At 40.3% G+C, this 19,143-nt stretch overlaps 1 protein-coding gene across 1 annotated transcript; it reads right to left on the bottom strand.

Moving 5' to 3' along the window:
- Positions 1 to 6,064: 6,064 nt before the first annotated feature.
- psmd14 (proteasome 26S subunit, non-ATPase 14) lies at positions 6,065 to 10,389 on the bottom strand. Its single transcript, XM_012874455.3, has 11 exons — positions 10,255 to 10,389; positions 9,536 to 9,591; positions 9,357 to 9,428; positions 9,147 to 9,266; positions 7,801 to 7,871; positions 7,460 to 7,610; positions 7,249 to 7,356; positions 7,083 to 7,157; positions 6,879 to 7,004; positions 6,453 to 6,515; positions 6,065 to 6,241 (listed from the first exon to the last, which is right to left on the bottom strand). Exons 2-11 carry the CDS (start codon positions 9,581 to 9,583, stop codon positions 6,143 to 6,145), a joined length of 933 nt encoding a protein of 310 aa, XP_012729909.1. The 5' UTR covers positions 9,584 to 9,591; positions 10,255 to 10,389; the 3' UTR covers positions 6,065 to 6,142.
- Between the last annotated feature and the right edge of the window lie 8,754 nt (positions 10,390 to 19,143).

The raw sequence follows: 19,143 nt of genomic DNA, 5'->3' as shown, positions 1-19,143 counted from the left end.
CATTGCTGCATTTAGAGATTTGGAGGAAAACTTTTTTTTGTGACAATGCTCGAAACCCTGTTCAATAATCTGCATTGAAGCCCACAGTTAAAAACCTTTCTTTTCATCAGACAAAGAAAAGGGAGCTTAAAATCAAAATCAGAGGGGCAAGTTTCTCCTCAAAGCTCCTAAAAACATAACTTTTTTTGTTTTTATGCTGCTGCCGCCCTGCTGGACTTCTAAGCAGGACCGCTGCGGACCGAGTCGGCAATCTCTGTGAGACATCTGACAAATAAAATGTTAGACTGTGTCTGACTGTGTGTGTGCATGTCCCTGCTCGAACAAAGGATGCTGATTCAGCAATTTAAAGACAAAACATAGACAAGTTATGTGTGACTTAGTTTTTTTTGAGAAAAATGGGTCATGTGAACAACGGTAAAAATGCTCCAAAGAGCATGCAAGCTGCTTTAAACCTTCAGAGTACAAAAAGCTACAGGCAGTAAGTTAACATTATACTGACTGTGCACGCTTGATGCTGATTGTGGTGCGTCCAATTACACTATCATGAAAACAGTTTTTCACTATTTAAACAGTGTTTGGAAACATTGCTGCCATTTACTTTGTGCTTTTTCTTCGTCCGTCATTTCAATACAAGACATGTCCTGGCTTTGTGCTTCTGTCACCTTCCCTGATGGAACCACTGCCAGACCTATTGCAACCATTACGTAAGTGCTCTAACTTTGTTCATTTTGCCTCACGGAAAGTACTTCAGGCCTTGGGATCATGTGATTCTGTGTTTACCAATAGCCACTTTTCCATCACAAGCCCCAGGATTTAAGGCCTGGGGCTTTAGGTTAGTCGTCTTCCCATTTGTTAGGGGCCATTTGTGTACACCACGTCACTGGTGAAGAAGGCACAGAAACGACTGTACTTCCTGCGGAGGATGATGAGAGCCCACCTGCCCCCGTCCATCCTCACGACCTTCTACAGAAGCACCATAGAGAGCATTCTGACCAGCTGTCTCTCTGTGTGGTGTGGAGGCTGCAGTGCCACCGACTGGAAGAACGTGAGGAGAGTGGTGAGGACATCGGGGCTCCTCTTCCCTTCATCAAGGACCTTTCATCACAGCGCTGCATGTCCCGAGCCCGTAACATCGTCGGGGACCCCTCACACCCCCACCATGGACGGTTCTCCCTACTGCCTTCTGGTAAGAGGTTCCGCAGCATCCGCTGCAGGTCCACCAGGTTCTGCAGAAGCTTTTTCCCTGCTGAACTGCTAGAACTGCTGAAGCCACAAAAGGGACTCTGAACTGCTGAGGCCGCAAAATGGACTCTGTATCACATTTGCATAATGCACATCTGCACATATGCCTTTAGACCGTTGATCCGCTAAAGCCACAAAATGGACTGTGTACCACATTCATATATTGCACGGTTTTAATAATACACACCTAGTCACCATGAATCGCACACTGTCTATTTCCCCTGCAGTGTTGACATTGTTTACATTTTAATTGTTTACATAAATCACTGCTACACCTTTATCCTAAAATTTACTGCAATTTACTGTGATTTTTCAAGCTATAGGAAAACGAAATTTCGTTCTGTACGCACTTTGTGCATACAAAATGACAAATAAAGTTGTCTAAGTCTAAAAAAAAAAAAAAAAAAAAAAGACGTTTGGGGAAGTTGTGAGGAAAACTGCAGTACCACTCCGGTCCACTGGATGGCAGCAAAGAAGAGAAGACAGTCGCCATGGAGAGCGAGCCTTTTCCACCAACTCAACCCAGGCTCCACTCTGTTCTACTATGCTGGTATAAATAAATAAATAAATAAATAAATATAAAGCACAGCCCCTGCCTGTGCAGGACGTCGACCGCAGTGGTGTAGGGTGTGTGGCAGGAGCGGAGGACAGACAAGACTTTGATCTGTGCTCTAAAGTTTGCCAAGGCTTACCTTTCCATTCCTTTTCACTCAGTACACTTCAGACTTCCAGCACAAGTCTGACTTCTGCACAAATACTCAGATGACTCTGCAGTTGTCGGGTGTATCAGAGATGGACAAGAAGCTGAGTACAGGGAGCTTGTGGATCATTTTGTGGCATGGTGTGGAAACAAAATAATCATCTTGAATGTGAACAAAACAAAGGAGTTGATTGTAGATTTCAGGAGAAACCGGGTTTGCTCAAACCATATTTCCATCATGGGAGAAGAAGTGGAGGTGTTCATATGGATAACAGACTGGACTGGAGACGCAACAGTGAAGCCGTCTATAAGAAAGGACAGAGTAGACGGTACTTCTTGAGGAAGCTAAGGTCCTTCAAGGGTTCAATGCAACATGTTGCATATCTTCTATAAGTCTGTTGTTGAGAACGTCATCTCCTCTGCCATCATCTGTTGGGGCAGCATCAGAGACGATGAGCCAAAGAAGGATTTTGCATACAATCAAGAAAATTATGGACAATCCATGGAAAACAGTCTCTTCAGTCAAAGGCTTCTTCAGATTGGTTGTAAAACGAACCACCACAGCCATCACCATCTATAACAACTCCTTGACCAAAGGAGTCACATCAACATTTCATTTCCCTTTGGGATAAATAGTATTTTTGAATTAGAGGAAGTTTGGAGGTGGTCTTTCTCGCCTAAAAAATATTTAAAATACTTTTTGTGACAAATTAAGGGTATAAAATCGATAGGTTCATAAATCCCTCATCTTCTTATTGCTCCTTACTCCACCCTTGTGGCAGACAGTTTTTCTTTCTGCGTATAACACCGCTGCCTCAATAAGCCCTGAGAAAGCAGAGGAAAGTACTGGGTGGCTGGAGGGACCAAAGCCCCAGGAACGTGGAATTAGCCGGGTAAATGTGTAGAGAGACGCTACTCGGCATTTGAAAAACCCCAAGTGCCAATGGAATGGGGTTAATGTCTCTTTCTTGAAGAGAGGCCATTTCTCCCATTAACTAAATGGACTCTTTTTGTTCTCAGAACTAGGAGTTCCCATAGAAAAGACTCCAAGTACTGCGCTTTCATGTTTAGTTGTGTGTATTTCCAAAACAAGTGAGTTTTGGGAGTCTCAGGCAGTCGTTACAGGGCAATTAAGTCAAGAACTAACAGACTAAAAAACAGTTTCTATCCAAGAGCTGTTGTTGCCCTGAACAGCATGATTTCATCCAAACCCTGATAATCATTTATTTATTTATTGTTCCTCAACATCCCAGTTGTTTGTGTGTTCTTTTATTGAGATATACTTATTTGTTATTGTTCGTTTATTTGCTCTGCCTATGAGAGTTGCTTTTCTTTAAATGTCATCGTGCTTTCTTACACAATGACAATTAAAGGAATACTGCTTCTCTTTCCAGAGAAATGTCATTGATGGAGCAATACCTGTGATTAACTCTCTTGGTTCTTCTCTCCTATAGAAAGTACTCCTGCTTAGTGGTTTCTTGTTTAGCTGTTTCTTTTTTGCACAAATTGTCCAAACTATTTTACAGTAAGTATGTAAACCTTCTTAGTTTTTCTTGCATTATTTATATTCATTTCACTTGTAGACACTGTGCAAAGTATCTTTATAGTACTCTAAAACTGTTTTTCAGCATTTATAACCACTGTGTTTTCTGTAAGGAACTCTTAGAGGTTCACACTATGAACTTTAAATGGCCTTTATTAAGATGTTTAAAAAGATGTTTGGGGGTTTTATGTTCCGAACTGCTTCATTTCCCAGGCTGAGACAGGGAAAATAAAGACTGTATTCTCAGATGGTTCCAAAAATATTGTTCCGAAACACTCATTATGTAACTTGTTGCAACCTGACGGGGAGTAGAGGAGGAGTAAAGTGTGCTCCATGTTCTCGGTCCGCAAATAGTTTCTGGGATATAAGCGGGAGACCCCCTTTTTTTTTTTTTACCTAAAAAAGTAAGAGGGATAAAAGCATTCTTGCAATGAATCTCCAAATCTTTCAAGTTGTGGAAACATGTCTGCTGGAAGCGCCCTCTTCAGGTGAGCCCACAGATTTTCTGACAAAATGTAGTTCTGGACTCGAGTTTGCTCAGTCCAAACTGCGTTTTTTCTCTCATAAAGTCCTTCTGTTGGGGATTTAGACGCCTGCTTGGACTCGATGGGATGGTAAAAAATAAAATCCATCGTCACCTGAAGGTTTTGGATCATAACTAAATAGCATTTCATCCACACAGACAAAAAACCCAATTCCATCTAAAGAAAATAACACCACATCATGATGCTGCCACCATGTTTCACTGTGTTGCTTTGACGATGTAAGGTGATGTTCTTAGTGCCAATCCCACTTTAAAGTGTTGTTCTCTGAAACTCTGATTTTACTTTTGCCGCACACAATCCCATTGTTGAGAGATTTCAGTCAGGCCTAGACGGTCTTTTGGAGAAAAAAAAAAAAAAAAGGATTTTCTTTCAATCCCATTTCTCAGCCGAGTCATATGGCTAAGCCCAAAATTATGCAAATTTATATTTTGATTGGACCTAGATGTTTCTTCTGACTAAAAGTGGCCCAAAGCCACAGCTTGAATCTAATAAAGAATCTGTGGAGAAGGCTAAAGATTAACTGGGAAGGATTTGTCGTGATGTCAGGCTGTTGATGCCTTTTAATTTTATTTCTTCACATAAAATGTAAAATAATCAATAAAATGCTTCATTATACTCCCATATTTTACATCACACAAAACCTGTCCTTTTAACAGGGTTGTGCACACTTTAGAGAGCCACTGTATTTATCATTTAATATTAAAACTGTTCAATTCAATATGTTCAAGACATATTAAAAGACGAGACAAAATAAAAGGACCCTGGAAATCTTTTGTACGAACAGGTCTGATCGGACAAAGGCAGTTTTTTTTTTTTTTTTGGATCAGAAAACGCTGCAATCAGCATATTTCCTCTTTACCCTCATATGATAACTCACACATGGGTGCCTGTCTACTGTGCATCACATCTCATCTCCAAACGTCAGCAAAATGAAAGGAAAGAGCGACGGTTCAGCCGTTCCCATCAGATTTTAACCCTTAAGCACAAATTGTGTTGAGAAATCCAGATATTCTTCAAATTTTTTTTTTTGCCATGTTTCCCAACAGGAACCACATTATCTGAGCATAACGAGTTTGGCGTAGGGAACGATAAAGAGCAAATGTTTTTGTATCACTGACAAAGTAGTTTTGAGTTAATATGCTGCTACAGTTCTTCAGAAACAATCTCCATGTGCATCAGAGCTGCATGATGCAACTCTGATGACATTTGCATTACAAAAATTGCACCAGTCACACTGAATAGTCTTCAGTTCAAGAGCAATTGCAGTAAAAGCAAGAAATAAACCTCTTCAAGGTCTTCAACAAACAACAAAGTCCATACGATTGAAATAGGTAGGTTGCAAACAATAAGCAGCAACCAAGGTTTTTTTTAAATCATTCAACTGTAGGCAGTAATGGTTAATGTAACATATGTGCTATTGCTAGGAAATTACATTTTAAAACGCTTTTTTAAAATGAACAGGTGTTTATTTTCTTCTAATTTAGATGCTTTACTGGAGGAGTAAGATATTTTTTGTGCCCTAAAAAACTGTAAGTGTGCATTTATAATTAGATTTGAATGGAATAGGAAACCACAAACGTTGCACTTTTGCAATACATCGTGGGTTCCAGAGCTTAAATGATTGCATGTTGATCTGGTTTTCCATATTTCATTTTTGAACATGTTTCTTCTCACCATCTAGTGGTTAGCAAGAACATTACAAAGGGAAAGGAGTTGTCTCCAAGCCTATCGCTGCAATAAATTGGCTCGATGCATTTTGGTTACAGATTACTGTCGTCTAAAAGGAGAAAGAAAACTAGACTCTTCCCTCAGTGCAGGATCAGTGTGAGACATCCATCATCGAGCTGCTGGGACTGCCGCTGCCTAACAGAAATGTCTCATCTTTGAGTAAAACTGTTTCTCAAGGAGTCGTTTTTTTAGATTTTCTACCCATCCTGTGTTTTTCCTACCATTTGTTGTTGTAAAAAATAAAAGTTATTAATGAAAACATTTCATGCAAAAGTCTCAGCAAGATCAAAATAAGACAAAGTAAAGTAATTTCCAACATACATTTATTTTTATATAAAAGAAAAGAATGGTTGTAATATGAACAGTTATACACAGAGGGGTCCATCACTGGAAAACTACCGTATCCAGCATGGCAGCTAGGCACTGAACGATGTTGGATGTCATTAAAACGTCTACGTGCTCCTCCAAGTGTCTCTTTGGATCCTGAGAGAAAAACAGATGAAGTCAGCAATGACCGAAGAGCTTTTTCCCAAATGTCAGCAGGGTTTTAACAGAACTTTAAACCAAATTAAGTTACATAAACACCGACAACAAAGCAACCTGATCCGTGACGAATAAGTCAGCTTTAACAAACTCTAACGAGGTTTTAGTTTTCATTTGAAGCTTGAAATAAATGAAGAAAAATCATCAGTACCTGTTTTCCAACATTCTTAATAGCCAGCTGCTCTGGGGTCATTTTATCTTCCTCTTCAACAGCCTGGGGTGAAAACAAGACAGGTCTAAATATTCACGAGATCCAATTTCATTTTAGTTTTAAGTAAAAAAAACTGCAGTTTGCTTTACTTTACATCAAAAATAAGCTACTGCACAACCCCCCCCCCCCCTCTGTGCTGTAGTCAACATCTTTACCAACAACTGGACTAAATCGTCACTGCTGGACACAAGTGCTACATTAGGTTAATAAACCCTGAAATATTTCAAATCAACATTACCTTTACTCGTTTTATTTAGCGATAAACGCTTTCTTGTCTTATTAAAAATAACATGTCCCCTAAAAAAAAAACCTCAATGCTATGTTTGGTAAAATACAACCGTGAGGAACGAGGTGTTCAGGTTCTACCTTATTGTAGTTCTTAGCCAGCTCCAGCATTTCTTTGACAATAGTCTCATTAAGCTTGCAGTGCTCGCTGTAGTCCTGCAGGGTCAGGCCCTCCATCCAGCTCTTCTTATGCAAGTTCAGCAGCATCTGTAAAACAACACAGTGTCACGTTCATTATTAATTGCACAAAAAAAAACAACCTTAATGACCTCTTGAAATCCAAACCTTTTGCTCCAGCTCATTCTTTCTGTAATTGATGGTGATGGAGTAGTAGTGTCTGTTAAGTCCATGAATCAAAGCCTAAAAAGATAAGATTCAATCCAACCAGTAAGTACCTCATTCTGAGTAGAAATCATCACTGTCCACCTTTTTATTCAAATTAAGAAGTTACCTGGATTGATGGCTTGTTCAGATGACCCAGGTTGGACGTGGTTTGCCTTGGTTCATGACCCAGCACCATCATGTTGGCATTAATCAGTCTGAAAGCATCAATAACTACCTGCGGGACACAGCGGCAGAAAAAAAGAAAACAGGGCGGTTTTCCTAAATAATTCAAACTTGGATTGAGCACTATTCGTTTTTTTAACGGTCTTTGTCCCCACCTTTCCTTTGACACTCTGGATGGGGTCAACGACCACTGCAACCGCTCGCTCTGACAGCGCCTCGAAGCTCTGCTGTGTGTTGATGTCCACGCCCGACAGCCAGCACCCGAAACCGGGGTGACTGTGGTACCATCCAACGACCATCTCCGGCCTGAAAATAACAGCAGCAAGTAAGTCCGACAGAAACAAAAGCTGACTACTTCTGATGTCTGGCTTTTTTTAAAAACAGAAATGTTTACGATATAACGCTTCTCAGCTTTACCTTCGTTTTTTAAATCTTTATAGATAATCTGTGAGCTCAGGATTGTGAATATATGAATGTTGATCTTGTTGACTCCTACCTGCCCGTCTGCTTCAACATGTCCAACATCTTAGCCTGGAAGACGGGGTCCACAGCTTCTACGCTCACTCCCTGTGAGACACAAGTCACTGCTTTGTGAAAGCCAACAACACCAAGAATTAAAGATGAATTAAAACATAAACAGGAATTTATCCTCCAGTTAAAATTATGGTATTATGAAGGGATGGTATCTGAGAACATCAGGGAAAACAAAGATAAAAATAAGTAATAATTTACCATATAAATCAGATTATATAAGATAATGCAAAAAGCCTAAGGCAAAAGAAAAAAAAACTAATCTAAAAACTTCTCCAACAAGGCATTCTAACTGCTCGTTAATCTAAATTCAACAATTTATGTCATGCTGATTTTGAGACAAATATTTATTTGTCATTTATTTATTTTTTTAGGAAGCAATTTTTTCCATGCATATGCAACATATATTGTTGCTAGGGCTGGACGATAATTCAATAACGATACATTTTGATTGATGGACATATATCGATGGTAGAAAAAAAAAGGTCAATAAAAAGTTCAATAGAATAACAGTCCTACTTCCTTTTACATTCTAGCCATGTAGGTTAATATTACAATCATTACACCCTCCCAACCAATCAGAAACACAGACCCAGGAAAAGCTCCACCCCCTTCAAAGGGCCCAGAGAGCATGTGTTCTTTTTTTCTTTAAAAACTTGTAGTTTTGGGAAAAAAGTTGGTTAAACAAAGGTTTGAGTTTGAATTCAGTGTTTATGTGTTCTTTATCTAAAAGTAGGTCGCTAAGCAACAGCATAAAATGGCCAGGACTGCACTTAAGATATATGTTTTGAACTTGTTGATAATTATCGATATCGATCCAATATGATTTCTATTTCACTGATATGTGGGTTTTTTTCTATATTGACCAGCCCTAATTGTTTCAACCAATCATCTCTATTTCAAAGCAGAGTCTTATTGTGGATCAGTCTGCCCGTCCACAAAGCCAGAGGTCTGGGTGTATTTTAAGCTGTTTGCTCAGCTAAGTGTCTGTGTAGAGAACCAATACCAAAACAAACACCCTGGACATTAGACAGGTTGTGTCTGAAAACCTGCAGCAGCAAAATTACACAAGCGCCGTGCAGGGCTGCCAAGATTAGTCAGCGCCAATAATCGCATCGACTAAATTAATCAGTTAATAATTTTTAGTCGACAAATTATAATTTATTCACTCTCTTCAAATGCTTAATAAAAGCTGCAACTGTTGTCCTACAAATGTTTTCAGCCTGCATCCGTACCTGTGTGCGTGTGTTCAGCTGTTGAAACACACTAAGACAAAATCCATGCTTTGTTAAGTTTAGAGGAGATACGTACTGTTCCGGACTGGGGCATGGCAAACACGTCGATCACACGCACTGTGTAGTCATCAACAAATTCTCCCAGCATCAATCCCATGACCTCCATCGGCACACCAGCACGCCCGTGCTTCAACATCTGACCAAGAGGGGGGGGGGGGGGAAGTGAGAATTCAAAAAGCAGGGTTTCAGATATACCCCAGATTTAGCTCTGATGAAGCGTTATTACCTTAAGCAGGGCCAGAGAGGAGATGTACACCTGTTCTGCAGTGTCCACGGCAGGGGCATCTGTGGGGGGTCCCTGATGAAGCAACGGACAAACCATCAGTTTCACCGACCGTAACTTAAACGTCGTCACGGATTCAGAAAATTAATTTATAATTATATTAAGACTAATCTGAAAGATACCTGGCCAAGCCCTGGCATTCCACCTCCGAGCCTCAGCAGCCGGTCCATACTGAGATCTGTGAACCCAAATCAGTTACCATTAACCTAGATATTTGTATTATGTAATATACACACGTTCCATAAATGCTTACAAATTAAATAAAGGAATCACCGACGTCCTGGAGATCAAAAAGTCACCAAGGTTCAACCAAAAATAAAGTGGGGATTGTGAGCTATTTACATTCCCCTCTCTACTGTTGTCAATTATTGTCTGGCGATTCTGTTTATATCACTGAGTGTTTGGGGTGAGAGGTATATTTTAGATTTCGGTTTAGGCTAAGAGTTTATATGATGAATAAAAATCTACTAGGAAAAGATCTGTCTTTGAACAATTTATTACGAGGCCAAAACAGCACAGCTAACGCAGGGCTGACACAGCTCATTTTCTCACAGCTTTGAAACGTAAACACGTAATTTACTATCAAACTATCGACAGACGTAATTCTATTCCAAATCAAATCGTCACATTTGGCATGTAAAAAGTGGTTAGAATAGAAAGTATTAACCTGAACTAGCTCGGTTGCTACATACACAGTAGCGTTAGGTTGCCGCTAGCTGACTCATGCTAACTTAGCCTGTCTCGTCCAGCGAACGAAAGTTAGCTTTCTTGTAAACATTATCTTTATATTAAACTATTAAAAGGACTCCGTAGACAGTCTTAAATGGTGATATGCTCTTACCTGCTGTCAAATGGTTCAGGTGATTAAATGATTGCCTTTTCTGCGCGCAGTCAGACCAATTCAGCGAGCTACAATGAATCAGCCAGAAAACAGAACGGCCCTGGTTGTCGGAACCACTTCCGTCGCACCAAATGTACGTTTTCTTCGCGGAATCTCAACTGGCGCATACACACATAAACCACCAGGGGGCGCCACGTTCACAGTCGCAGGTGACTCCCCGTCGCCCTCACCCTGACTTCTCTGCCTTCTGGTGACCTTTTAAACAGAGATTCGAAGACGCAAAGTCTTTGAGAAGCTTATGCAGACTTTTCTAAAGTTCTAACTCAGCAGTAAAAAGGGAGTGACCGGAAATGCATCGGCGCTTTGGGATTTTTTTTATATTTCACAGTGTTTCGGAGGATGAATGTCACATGCTTTGAATTTAAAAAACAAACACAGTGATAAAGCAAAAACTGAAAAACAGAATGTTTCTTTAATATTTTTGTTGGATCTTCCTCTGTGCTCAAGTTGGTTCTTTTAACACAGCAAAGTAAACTGTAGTTAGACTTAAGACTTTCTTTGTCAACTTAAGAACATCCTTTAAATGAATGAGTGGATGAATGAATTATATCTCAGTTAAAATACAGAGCTTTTTCAACCACTGCGGTTGTAGTCGTGCTCTCTCAAAGCTTCTGATGATATGTTATACTCAGCCGCTATTACTGCAAAAGTTACATTTATGTGGAAGAACAAGTGCAGTAAGGCCCTGCCGGCTGTCACACAACTGTTCTCTCTCTCTGTAATTAGTGTTAGTGCTTTAAAATATCTTGTAGGCTTTTGCTTTGTTGTTGTTCTTATAATCACAATGGGATCACAAGCAATCACAAGCAGAGCAGGGTTTTATGTCGGCTGCTAAAGTCTGTTGTGATTCACAAAGACTTTACATGAGATAATTGAGCGGTGCCTTCATACACTTTTATTAAGGAAGCTTCCTAAAACGTTATTTTATTGGGAGCGGCTAGCTGGGAATTATTGTTGATGCTCCTTTTCCTGCAATGGGAAAACACAGATTCTGGATAGAGGTCGGTCTGCGTGATGTGGATTGTCCACTGCATGACCTGGCAGTGACTCTGGAACAAACAAGACTGAATTCATGGCAATAATTGCTTGCTTCCAGATTTAAAAACGTACCACTTTGCAATTGCTTTTGGGAACCACCCAGTTGGAAGTACACTCATTCACACACCCTGTTTTATAGTGACATAAATGCATTGTTCTATGAATTCAGTAGAATTTAATTCAGTTTATTTATGTAGCACCAATACACAACAAAGCTGTTTACAAACATAAATAATTAATTAGATCCAACCATACAGACAGATTCAAAGTCAATCAAGGATTTCTACCCAAGGAAATCCAGCTGATAGCTAGTCATTGACTTTTGCAGCAATCCTTCATACTGAGTATGCATGTAGTGACACCATTCCCCTTTAGCAGGAAGAAATAGTCTGTTGTTGTTTTGTATGCACATATATATATATATATATATGCATGTTTTGCACTTTTTAAAAATAAACCCTAAAGGTTGCACACTTTTTTAATTTAAGTATGCCATTTTTAATAACTATACAGTATCATTTTTCATATGCTGTAAATTTTCACATGTGTCATATTCTTATTCTTTCATTTTTAGATTTTTTTTTTACCTCTGAGTTTGTTGCATGCTTCCATTATTCTTCAGCTTCGCTGCTTGGAGACCTGAATTTCCCCACTGACAATGAAGAATATTTCTATTCAGTTCTAAGCCTCCAGATGAACCAGGTTCAGTGTGAGAGTTCATCTGTAACGACATGCACACACACACACACCTTTGTTTAAAGTACAAAGTGAGGACCGTGCCTTGACTTCCTTACTTCCTTTCAGCTAAACCTAACCCCTAGCCCAGAAAACAAGTGAGGACCAAAAGAGGTCCTAGTAAAATGAGCAAAAAGTGTTCTCACTCAGCTGCAAGTACAAGAACTCAAACACACACAAACAAAGAAACAGAGACGCACTGATCCAGAAGTTCTTTGTATGTTAAAGAAAATGTTAATGGTAGTAGTAGATCCTTTGGTGGCTTCATCTAGGAGAGAAACAAATCAAAACAAATTTGTTCTCAGCCAGATTTTCAAGTCCATAAGATCATAGGCAGCACACACAGTTAGTCACAGCAAAAGCCCAGCCATCTCTCCAGGAGAGAGACAGGGTTAAACACTGAAAGACAGGGCCAGGTGTATTATCCATAGAAGGAGAGCATGAGGTTTTTGGCAGAGGTAGCTCAGCTGATGCCTCCCTCCAGGACAGTGGAGCTAAATAGAATACCAGGTCAGATGTACTATCAAGAAAAAAAAAAACAGAGAACATTTATCTTACAGTTGAAATAAATGGCTTGTACTTGTATAGGGCTTTATCAAGTCCAATGACCTCAAAGCACTTTACACTGCAGTCAGTCATACACCCGTTCACAGTGGTGAGCTATATTTGTAGTCTGACAGAAGCAAGGCTGCCATACATCAGCAAGACCTTCTGACCGCCATCAGCAGGCAATGTAATTCTTGCCCAAGGAGACAACAACTGAGACGGTCAGAGCACGGGATCAAACCAACAACCTGCCAGTTACAGGACAACCTCCCTAACTCTTGCGCCACGGTCACATTAACAGCAATCAATGCAAAACTGGAGAGAAGAAGAATGTAGCAGGATGAGGATAATTGGTCATTCTGTCGTCTAGCACAAACGTAGGGCAGCAAAACCAGGAAAACCTAAGACACTCTAAACATAAGCTTTAAAAATGGAAAGTTTTAAGCCTGATCCTAAAAGTAGACAGGGTGTCTGCCTCGCAGACTAAAACTGGGAGTTGGTTCCACAGGAGAGGAGCCTGATAGCTTAAGGATCTGCCTCCCATTCTACTTTTAGAGACTCTAGGAACCACCAGTAGACCTGCAGTCTGAGAGCGAAGTGCTCTGTTAGGAACATACGGGGTAATCAGAGCTCTGATATATGATGGAGCTTGATTTTTAAGGGCTTTATACGTGAGAAGGATAACTTTAAATTCTATTCAAGATTTAACAGGAAGTCAAAGAAGGGAAGCTAAAATAGGAGAAATATGATCCCTCTTTTCATCAGAATTCTAGCTGCAACGTTTTGGATCAGCTGAAGCCTTTAAACTACGTTTTGTTGACTTCTTGATAGTAAAGAATTGCAATAGTCCAGCCTTGAAGTAACAAATGCATGAACTAATTTTCCTGCATCATTCCTAGATGTTTCTAATTGGGGGAATATTCCAGAGTTGAAAGAAGAAAATCATAGAAACCTGTTTAATATGGGATTTAAATTACCTAATAAAACATTAAAGCTGTTTTCAAAGCAAGCGTTTTTGAAAGTGTAAATGATAAAATGTAGTGACTGGACAAAACAGCCAAGCACAAATCAGGAGTTCAGAGTCCTTATTGTCATTGTGTAACCATATGAAGTAGCTACAGTTGTTTAGTTGCGTTAATAGCGTGACTGTCATTTATTCATTTAATTTAAATCAGATTTTACATCTTTTACTTACAGCAGTGTTATATTGACAGAAAACATTGCTGATATACAGAACCCTGCACATGGCACCTCTGCACCAGAGCAACAGAGGCCCAGATCTACCATACCAGGCAAGATCCCAGGTGCAGGCCATGCAAAGAGGCCCCAGAAACCATCCACAATCTCACAGCAGGGGGTAAGATACTAGCAGGGAAGGAATACATGGAACGCAATTACTAAATGGCTGGTATGTACAGAAACATATGTTCAGAATACCAACTGGAGACCCCCAGGTCAAAATGGGAGTCACCTCCCAAGGTGGTGGAGAATGACAGAGCTAAGATCTTGTGGGACTTCCAGATATAAACAGAAAAATGGTAATATTTGACCAAAAAAAAGGCCTTGTTTTAGCTTAGATAACATGCAAATTAAACCGAAACAATGACCCCAACAACTCCCCATTGCAAAGGGGAGGACCAGTTTCAGTTTAATTTGCATGTTATCTAAGCTAAAACAAGGCCTTTTTTTGGGCAATAATATAAAGCTTGGAACTCGACCCTACTCCAGACATTTGAATTGAGAAAGCTTTCTGGAAAGGAAGCGAACCGTCTTCAAACTTCAAAAAAAAAAAAGTCCAGTTGTTTTGTTTTTTTACTTTTTTGGAATCAGGAAAAAAGAACATGAGAAACTGGAGAAATACCAAGGGCTCAGGAAGAACTAGAAAGAGCCTGGAAGGTGAAAGCAACAGTAGTAGCCGTGGTCATCAGGGCACTCGTGGCAGTAACCCCCACTTTGGAGAAGTGGCTCCAACAGATACCTGGAGAAACATCAGACATCTCAGACCAGAAGAGTGCAATCTTAGGAACAGCCGAGATCCTAAGTAGAATCCTCAAGCTCCCAGGCCTCTGGTAGAGGACCTGAGCTTGAGAAATGGAGAACCACCCACCCTGCTCAGGAGTACGAGACATGGGTGAAAGAGCAGTTCATATATATATATATATATATATATATATATATATATATATATATATATGTATGTATATGTGTATGTGTGTGTGTGTGTGTGTGTGTGTGTGTGTGTGTGTGTATGTATGTGTGTGTATGTATGTATGTACAAAACGGAAACTCTCACTTTAACCTAAACTGCACGCTACGCAAGTTCTGAGTAACTCATCATAGCATCTGATTTAATATTCAAAACTGATGTGACTGGAAAGAGGAAATAAAAAGTACAAATTCTGGTATTTTAAAGTCTAAAATAAAACAAAATTCACAACAGCTAACATTTACAAAATAAATTCAGACAGGAGAAACCTTTTCTGCGTTTTTTTTCAACACAACACAAATGAAACCAGTACTTGCAGCGACTAATGTATATACAGTATATTATAACTTCCAATAACAATATCTACTGTATGTTCACTTGACCTCCAAATGGCTCAATATGTTTAAAATAACAAAGCTTGTGTAGAAACAGGAAAGTCTCACTCTAACATAAATTGTAAATGTCTCTCTGCTGCATGTTTGGTTAAAACAACTCAGGGACGTTTCTCACGGTGGGTACAGTAGCCAGTAGTAGTAAGTAAATGTTGCAATATTTTCTAGTTATATTACTCAAGTAAAAGTAAAATAAAAAAGGAAAGTGCAGTAAACCACTCCTGAAAGTACATTTTGTTCAAAAAGTTACTCAAGTAAATGGGACTGAGTAAATGTAACTAGTTACTACCCACCTCTGACCCCGCCTCTTGCCCAGAGCCCGCTAAAGATAGTGCTGCAGAAATAAGAGTATGGATGGATTTTTTTTCATATAGTTTATTTCATATGGTTATGTTTTTTTGGATCGTTGTCCTACATAACCCAAATGCACCAGAGCATAAAGCCCTAAACTGGTGAATGGATCATAACCTCTAGGGTTTTATGTTTTCTCCATTTGTACATGACCCATCCTATTGTGGTGCACAGGATGCCCCGAACTATTAGAAACATCTCTGCAATCATTACCAGTACAGTAGACTTCAATGGCTTTGTTCTTCATCTCTTCTTAAGTTTCTTTAGATTGGGCATGATGTGTTTCTCTATGGAATCTTTTAACCCACTTGACGTTGTCGAAAATGATCTATTCAAGTGATTTCATCATTTTAGAGGTCTGGTACTAGTCAGTCCTGGGGGTTCCTTTGTGTGGCAATCAAAAATAAACCTCGCTGTCCAAAAACCTGGGTTAATCATTGCTATTTTATGATTTAACATGGAGCGCAATGAGAGATTTTGAAGAGTGGTTACAGGAAACGGGGGCTTCTCTGTTCCATCTATATGATTACTCATTGAAACTCTGCTCAAGCTTTACATTGAAAGCATAAACTGCTTTGTTAAAATGCTTCATTTGCATTTAATTTATAGGAACTGTAACTGCGGCTCTGGTGATTTCTTGATGTAGGATTTTTTTTTTGTTCTCTCTTCAGAATAAATCGACTTAAATTAAAGTTTTTTTCCCCCCCCAAAATCTTCAGCGTGGGATTCTACCGCACACACGCAATTAAATATTAAATTGTTGCTTTTTCGCATTTTACACAGCTGCACTAGTGGCGTCCCATAATTGCGGAGTGTGCGGCTGTGAGCAGAAATGAAAGAAATCCTGTTTGACATTTGTGCGCTTTCTCCTATTTCAAGCAGCCATTTCATTTTTCCCAGTGGAGCCACAAACTCGCGGCCAAAGCAGACCTACTCTGGGTGTTGTGAGAAAGCCTCTCTGTTTGACTTCGCCTCCTTTTGTTGCCGGTCGTGCAGAAACGTCTGCAGCGTTTCACTCGGACACGCTGCGGTGCCGGGGCAGGTCAGCTGGCGTTTTGAGACGACTTTTCAAACTCCCTGTTTCTTTGATGAATTTGTAAGGAGCAGATAATCATCTGCATTCCTCAGCCACCCCCCCCCCCCCTGCCCCCTACTACCTCAACACACTCAGCATTCTTCACCAGGATTTCCTTCCTTATGTTGGCCTGAGAAAGCTTCTCTGACCTTTTGGAAGTCAGAGTTAACTCATTAGACAGTTGTATTGATTAATTCATTTTTCCTCTTGTGTATTTATGCTAATTTAACACAAAACATGTAAAACTCAAAGCTAATTCAGTTGTTTGAGTTGACAATTTATGCTGCATTCCATTTGCTGTGTCGGATCTCGGAGATCCCGGCTTCCGGTCGGAAAAATCAACTGTAACGGCCGCTAAAGTCAGACTTTCCCCCCTGAAAAGTAGGAGATTTCTAAGGTCAGTTGTCGGAGCCAACATGGCAGCTCCTCGCACCAACAACGGTAAGCTGTGATGAAAACATGCTTATTTTACAAGACACAGTTGTAAGAGATGCGTAAAAAAAAATAAAACGAACATCACCGCTGCATGTAGCGGCTGTGACTCTGTGCCGAACAAATTAGAAGTGGTGTTTGCGTGTCGAAGGTACAGCTTTAAAAGGACGAAAAAGCTTTCCTGGCTGTCGCCATATTGGAATCCTAACCTTTTTTTTTTTCTGTTTTCACTTTGGAATCCTGACTTCTCCGACTGTGTTAACTGGAATGCTGTTAACCCCATTCCCAGCTCCTATTTCCCCTTTCCGAGGCAAATGGAATGCAACATTATTGCTGCTGATCGGTCCCAGCTCCAAACTGGAAACAAATGTTTCGCCCTTTTTTGAATGAACTGCACAAACAAACAACGGATGAGCCCAACCTTGTAGATCGGTTAACCTTCTAGGAAACGTGTAGACAAAAGTAGACACTAAACATCCATCTCTGAACTGCGAAACGTTGTTTCGTTAAAGTGGAATCTGCGAGCGGCACAGTTGGTGTTTGGGGGTTTTATTAACCCGCCTAGCTGGGTGACAACAGGCACAGCAAGCCATCTGCAGCTGATCGGTGCGATAGGAATGATTGGACTTTTCAAGGCACATTAGAAGTCACTTGAAATTCAAAACCAGCATGAAACCCTAATCCCGTGTGCAGAGGAAATACAGGAGAGAAATCTGATGCTTTAAGAGCCCCGCTGAACCCTGATAGGATTTGGATTTTAGAGTTAATTCATAAAAGGTCCGGCAGGACCAGACGCAGGATGGGCTGCTGGTGGCATGCTGCCGTTTAGAGCTCCCAAATGGTTTGTGAGTGGAAATAGGATAAAAGTGAAAGGTAAGTGTGCAGAAAGGAAGCTCTGGTGTTACAAAGGTGCTCAGGTAATAACAACCCTGTGGCTTTTCTGGGTAAAAATATTGAATCCAAATGTGCAAATCAGTAGTGCTCTTTTTTAGTTAATTTTATTTATTTTTTTTTTACTAAAACTCACTAGTCAGCCTTTGTTTCAACATATTTGGCTTCCAAGCTGAACGTCTTCGAAGGCTTTTGTTTTTTAAATGGCTGATTTTTTTTCCCACCCATTTTCCTAGGAATGTTCTTTGTGTTTCTGGAGGCCTTTAACCCTGACCCCGCGGACCGTTCAGGCTGAAGACAAACGCGCGTAGACTTAGAAGACGAGTCACTGTTGTGTAAACACCACACGCGGCTTTGCATCGGTTTTTACATTTGATCTCCGGGCGCCATGTTTCTGAGAGCTCGTGACAGCAACGCGTAGATTGTTGAAACGCGTCGCATTGCTTCAGCGAAAGACTGCAAAGATGACGCACTTTCACAAGGGAGGGGGAACATTTCGTGCCGTCTTTGGCTACAAGACATGACACAGATGGCTAATGAAGAAACACTTGAGAAAGAACAATAGACAGTGCCCCAAAGTTGATCCATCCGCCCCGGGCCACAAGTCACACACATCCCTGCAGTACAGGTGCATTTTATATGCTGGGATGATTCATAGGTCAGAGTAAAGTGGCTTAGAAATACACCTCTGAGAAAGGTCAGGTACGAAAACTTGACAAAAGTAGAAGGAAAAAGCTGCTGACGACAGTGGACAGACTTTGAAAGACATTTTTGAAAGCCTGGAGCGCCGGTAGAAAAAAAATCCCCTTTGTCACGGTTTTGTATTTACATAAACACTCATCGGCCGGTTTATTAGGTACCCCCGTTCAGCTGCTTGTTAGCAAATCAGTAAATCACATGACATCAACCAAAAGCGTACAGGTATCTAGATGTGGTGGCGATGGTCTGTTGAAGCTCAAACTGAACATCAGAATGGGATTATAGTGACTTTAATTATAGGTGGGTGGGGGGGTTGTTGGTTTTAACCGGAGTATTGGGAAATTTATGCAAAAATGCCTTTCTCAACTGACAGGGAACGGTCCAAGAAAGAGAAAGGCTTGTTGGCGTCAGAGGAAAACGGACAGACTGGTCAGAGACGATAAAAGGGCAACAAAATAAACCCT

This window comes from Fundulus heteroclitus, chromosome 4, assembly GCF_011125445.2.
Source record: "Fundulus heteroclitus isolate FHET01 chromosome 4, MU-UCD_Fhet_4.1, whole genome shotgun sequence".
NCBI lineage: Eukaryota > Metazoa > Chordata > Actinopteri > Cyprinodontiformes > Fundulidae > Fundulus > Fundulus heteroclitus.
The sequence above is the reverse complement of the archived record's forward strand: the minus strand, read 5'-3'. Positions and strand labels throughout refer to the sequence as shown.